Here is a 6,000-nt window from a genome sequence, read left to right as displayed (position 1 = left end):
AAATAATATAACAACATAACATAACATAACATAACATAACATAACATAACACAACATAACATAACATAACATGACTGGACAGGTACTTTAGATTGGGTATGTCAGGAAGTCCTGTCTTGGGAAGTGACATTGAAGCTGGTAAGTGAATGTCAACAAGGTAGGTATTCTGAGCTTTGGAGAGAAAAGCACTCCAGCAGGGAGGACTACCAGAGCAAAGTCCGGGAGGGCCATCAGAGCAAAGGCCGGGAGGGCCAAAGGTCCGTGTGCCTTAAAGTGTGGGAAAGTAGTGAAGGTGGGGAGACAGGAAGGCAGGGGCCAGATTTAACTTTGTAGGCCAGAGTAGAGTTTTTATTTTTATTTTATTTTTTATTTTTTGAGAGGGAGTCTCGCTCTGTCACCCAGGTTGGAGTGCAGTGGCACAATCTCGGCTCACTGCAACCTCCGCCTACCGGGTTCAAGCGATTCTACTGCCTCAGCCTTCCGAGTAGCTGGGACTACAGGTGCGTGCCACTATGCCCGCTAATTTTTTGTATTTTTAGTAGAGACTTGGTTTCACCATGTTGGCCAGGATGGTCTAGATCTCTTGACCTTGTGATCCGCCCACCTCTGCCATCCAAAGTGCTGGGATTACAGGTGTGAGCCATCACACCCGGCCAAGTTTTTACTTTATTCCAAGTGTGATAGAGAGTGAGATGATCTGATTTTTGTGCTTTGAAAGATGACTCCGAAACTGCTATCTGGCTACTGGACTGTGCGGAGGGGAAACTGAGACCCGTTTGGAGGAGAGAGACGTTGGTGGCCTGGATAGGGTGGTGGCAGCAGTTCTGGAGAAAGTGGATGGCTCTGGGTTATGTGGTGAGTTACAGTGGTCAGGAACAAATGACAGGCAGATGAATTAGGGTGACCCTTAGATTTCTGGCTGCATGCAACACTCGGGTAGTTACTGGGAAACCGAGCAGACGCTCAGACACTTCCGAGCCTTGAGAAGGAGGCCTTGAGAAATCCGTTCTCCCGCCAGGCTTCGGCGTGAGTTAAAGTCGGGCAGCCGGAAAGCGACAGGCTCAGACCCGCAGCCGGTGGCCTCGCAGCGCCAGGACGCCTGGACACCAGGAGAGCGCGGGGACTCTCCGAGCCCGGCGCGGGGGTTTCCGCATCTTACGGGCGGGGCCGGAAGAGGAAGTCGGCGCTGTCGTGGCGGCCCCAGGAGCAGCGGCAGTCCCATCGTTGCCCGGCCGCCCGCCCTGTCTGGTCCGGTCCGGCCACGGAGGCAGCGCAGCGGCGGGACCCCGAGTGAGCTACCCCGCCGAGTGAGCTGCGCCGCGCCGTGCCGCCTCACCCGGCGCCCACCAGTCCGATGGGGCCGCAGCGGCAGCTGTCCCCTGCCGGAGCCGCCCTACTCTGGGGCTTCCTGCTCCCGCTGGTAAGGGGGCGGGAGGGCGCGCAGGCCTCCCAGGGGCTGGGCGGGGTCGGGGCTCCTTTCCCCTGCTCCCCGCCCGGCCTTCCCTCTGCCCGCGCCTCCGCGGCCTGCTCTCCCGCTCCTCTTCCCCCTCCCCTTCCCATTACTCATCTTTTTCCTTCCAGCCTCCTCTCTTCCACCCTCTTTCCCTCAACTTTCCCGCCCCCGACTCAGTTCCCCCCCATGTAAGTCCGGCGAAATAGCTACTCCAAAAAGATCAGAGGAGCCCCTTAGGTTACATTGACTTTGGTGCTTCTCAATAGTTGCTCACTGTCCCAGCATGTGTAAAATTGACCTCTAGGTTTTATTGTCTAAGCCTTTCTTACCGCTTCTTGCCCTTGGGAAGAAAAAATACATATACAAGGCGCCAGGGTTCTTACCCTTGGGAAGAAAAAATATATATACAAGGCTCCAGGTATTAGCACTTTAATTGCACTAACACGGATGTTTTTATAAAATTTCCTTCCCCCACTGTAGTTCCTGCTTCGCCTTAGGACTCATTTGATTCTGTTATGAGGTTTTTTTTTGTTTGTTTTTGTTTTTGTTTTTTTGGAGCGGGGTGAGGGGTTTTGTAATAGCAGCAATTTAAAATAACTTTTAAAAGAAGACACCAAAATGTATCTTTTAGTGGTTTTCAGTTTTCTGCCTAATTTAAAGGGATGGGTGGGGAGCGTCGGTTAAATATAAATAACAAATGTGTGTTCATAGATTTGTTTTCATAGTTACAGAGAAAGTAATAGTGTTTTAAAATTCAGCCTCAAGTAATTCGAGCTTCGGTGTGGGAGTGGGGTGTCAGGAACCCGGTGTTTCAGTTTTTGTTTCTAGTAACTTTTACTTAGGGAGTTTCAGGTTGGAAACTTATGCATGTTGTTTATTACAGAATTGGTGTCGCGTAAGCCTGTTTCGTTCTATTAGAACGTGCGATTTCTTTGAAAGACTGTTTTGCTGACTCTCAAGTTTAAGGGGTTAGTATTAGTGAATACAGTGAATACAAAAGTGTCTTTAATAGTTATTGAAAAACTAAAATCTAAGCCAAAAAGTAAGTACCTTTTGGTGTATTCATAACTTTGACAGGCAACATCAGGAACCTGAGAGAATGTATCTAAAAATTGCTGGGGGAGGGGAGCTCGATATAAAAAGAGCAACAAAGTAGCAGTGTTAGTCGGAGTCTTTAAGGTGTTTACTGTGTAATCAGATAATACTTATATCCAAAAGATATTCAAATAGTATATAGATGTATGCAAAACTATAACCTAGATATGAAACTTTTCAAAGTGTTTTTGCACTCATTTTCTTTCTTTCTTTCTTTTTTTTTGAGACAGAGTCTCGCTCTGTCGCCCAGGCTGGAGTGCAGTGGCCGGATCTCAGCTCACTGCAAGCTCTGCCTCCCGGGTTCACGCCATTCTCCTGCCTCAGCCTCCCGAGTAGCTGGGACTACAGGCGCCCACCACCTCGGCCGGCTAGTTTTTTGTATTTTTAGTAGAGACCGTGTTTCACCGTGTTAGCCAGGATGGTCTCGATCTCCTGACCTCGTGATCCAACCGTCTCGGCCTCCCAAAGTGCTGGGATTACAGGCTTGAGCCACCACCCCCCCCCCGGCCCTCATTTTCATTTGAATCTCTTGAGTTGAATTTAAGAATGAATATATATCACATTCGTATTAATCCTTTCTCAACATAAATTAATAGCTTAGTGATACATCAGTTCCTCATAAACTCACATTGAAATTCTTATTAAAAGCCCTGAGCCCTCTCACCAGAAAACTCTACTTAAGTAGACTTGTCATATGATTTCATAGCCTTCACAAATCTAAAGATGATCCCTGTTCTGAATTGTATCTAGGCTGTCTCCCACGTTCTGGAGTTTAGGCCTTTTATATTGCACCTATGTACTTTGTTGTACGTCACCATGGTAATCTTGGGTTCTATACTCCTCAGTTCTTGGGTTGTTGTGAAGATTAAGTAACATTTTTCTACTCTGCAAATATTTGGTGTGCATCTTATTATATGGTATATAATGTCCTGATGACTGAATAAACTGACAATATCTGTTTAAATTGTAAGGATCTTTTTTCGATACCAGCTAGTATCGCTGATTTTTCTATTTCTTGTTGATTTCTTTATGGATTTGTTTTCTTCTTGGTTCCTCCTTCCTTTAATTTGCTGAGATGGTCTTTCTCATTCCTTTCCTGTTCTGAGAACTTGGGTATATCTGGTTTCCTTTTCCTCAGCTGGAGCTCTCCTTTCTCCTTTCTGGATACCTAGTTCCTTTGCTCCAACTCTGTCTGAAGCTCTTTGTTTATTCCTCTTCCCTAATTTTACAGCTCTAGGTCGTCTTTCTGAGTTCATTTGATTAGTGATGCCAGCTCAATCATTTCATGTCTCCTCTCTGGGCTCTGGAAACTGGCACTACTTCCCCTTAGTCATGTAATAACAGGGCCAACATCCTCATCTCTAATAGAAGCAGCACATAGTCTTCAGAAACCACTGGCACATCCATCTAGAAGAGGCAGAGGATTTAGTATTGGAAAGGCCCTGAAAGATCATTTAGCCTACGCTCCTCATCTTGTCATCTTCACATCAGAGTGACCTCACTGTGTATTTTGAACTAAAGCTACAGCACGTCTGGCTGTTTTAATATTTTTTAAATCCATTAGGTCTAGAAATAAAATGAGTACCTAGCAGGTAGTTAGCTGTGTCTTGACCTTGCCATAAGTACATTTTATTTTTGGGGGTTTTTTGTTTGTTTGTTTGTTTTGAGAGGGAGTCTTGCTCTGTCGCCCAGGTTGGAGTACAATGGTGCGATCTCAGCTCACTGCAACCTCCACCTCCCGGGTTCAAGGGATTCTCCTGCCTCAACCTCCCAAGTACCTGGGATTACAGGTGCCTGCCACCACGCCTGGCTAAGTTTTGTAATTGTAGTAGAGATGGGGTTTTGCCATGTTGCCCATGCTGGTCTCGAACTCCTGACCTCAGGTGATCTTCCTGCCTTGGCCTCCCAAAGTACTAGGATTACAGGCATGAGCCACCGTGCCTGGCTGCCATAATTACAGTTTACACCTCTCTTTCCCCAGTTCAACCCCCACCCTGGGCCCCAGTGGTCAGAACTTTATTTTGCAGTGTGGACCCAGTCATGGGATTCTGTTTCAAAGACAATGGATGATGTTTGTGCTGGCTCTGTATTATTTTATTTATTTATTTACTTACTTAAGATGGAGTCTTGCTCTGTAGCCTAGGCTGGAATGCAGTGGCCCTATCGCGGCTCACTGCAACCTCTGCTTCCTGGGTTCTAGCAATTCTCCTGCTTCAGCCTCCTGAGTAGGATTACAGGTGCACGTCGCCGTGCCCGGCTAATTTTTTGTGTTTTAGAAGAGACAGGGTTTCACTGTGTTGCCCAGGCTAGTCTCAAACTCCTGAGCTCAGGCAATCCACCCACCTCGGCCTCCCAAAGTGCTAGGATTACAGGCGTGAGCCACTGCTCTTGGCCCTGGCTCTTTTTATTTATTTTTATTTATTATTATTATTTTTTGAGATGGAGTTTCACTCTTGTTGCCCAGGCTGGAGTGCAGTGGCGTGATCCCAGCTCACTACAACCTCTGCTTCCTGGGTACAAGCAATTCTCCTGCCTCAGCCTCCCAAGTGGCTGGGATTACAGGCATGCACCACCACGCCCAGCTGATTTTGTATTTTTAGTAGAGATGGGGTTTCTCCACTTCGGTCAGGCTACTCTCGAACTCCTGGCCTCAGGTGATCTGCTTGCCTCGTCCTCTCAAAGTGCGGGGGTACAGGTGCGAGCCACCATGCCCGGCAGCTCTGTCTTTTTAAAGTGCTTCAAAGTTCTCTGAAGAATCCTGAGTCTTCCTCATAGTGTCTTTATAAAAGTTCTGTTTTGGAGAATTGCTTGAGGCTAGGAGTTTGAGACCAGCCTGGTCAACATAGCAAGACCCTACCTCTACAGAAAATTTAAAAATTAGCTGAGCATGGTGGCTTGTGTCTCTAGTCCCAGCTACTTGGGAGGCTGAGGTAGGAGGATCACTTAAGCCCAGGAGTTTGAGGTTGCAGTGAGCTGTGATCACGCCACTGTACTCCAACCTGGGTGACAGAAGACCATGTCTCTAAAAAAACACACACACAAAAAGAAAAAAATAGTTTTGTTGATTTTTTTTTTTCTTCAAAGAAGTTGAAGTAACATATAGCTACTTCTTGAACTTGATACAATGAAATGATAATCAGGATCCCCAGCAGAAAAATCTGTTGCTGAAAATTTGCATTCCTTTTGTATACTACACTAACTCAAAGAATCTTCAGTTCTTTCTCTTCTGCTCTCTTCTCTCAACCTCCAGGGGAAAGTAGGTATGTTCTGCTACCCAGGCAGTAAGAAATCTGCTGAGTTGCTGTGCTGTGGAATGAATTGTGTCCTCATACCCCCGACAGCCCCACACCAAATTCATATGGTGAAGCCATAACCCCCAATGTATTGATATTTGGAGATGGGTCCTTCAGAATATCATTAGGTTTAGATGAGGTCATGAAGACGGGACCCTC

General features: G+C 46.6%; 1 protein-coding gene across 4 annotated transcripts in view; it reads left to right on the top strand.

Annotated features, from left to right (window-relative positions):
• The first annotated feature begins 669 nt into the window (after positions 1–669).
• The window catches only part of SPPL2A (signal peptide peptidase like 2A), a 63,026-nt gene continuing 57,695 nt past the window's right edge, over positions 670–6,000 (top strand). The window contains exons 1-2 of one of the 4 annotated variants that reach the window (XM_050797170.1): positions 672–855; positions 1,019–1,420. In XM_050797170.1, the coding sequence (XP_050653127.1) occupies positions 1,355–1,420 (66 nt within the window). In that variant the 5' untranslated portion in view covers positions 672–855; positions 1,019–1,354. Of the gene's footprint in view, positions 856–1,018; positions 1,421–1,563; positions 2,422–6,000 lie in introns of those variants that run through there. The other 3 variants (XM_050797172.1, XM_050797171.1, XM_050797174.1) reach the window with 3 other exon arrangements.

This window comes from Macaca thibetana, chromosome 7 (genome assembly GCF_024542745.1).
Source record: "Macaca thibetana thibetana isolate TM-01 chromosome 7, ASM2454274v1, whole genome shotgun sequence".
Classification (NCBI taxonomy): Eukaryota; Metazoa; Chordata; class Mammalia; order Primates; family Cercopithecidae; genus Macaca; species Macaca thibetana.
The sequence above is the reverse complement of the archived record's forward strand: the minus strand, read 5'-3'. Positions and strand labels throughout refer to the sequence as shown.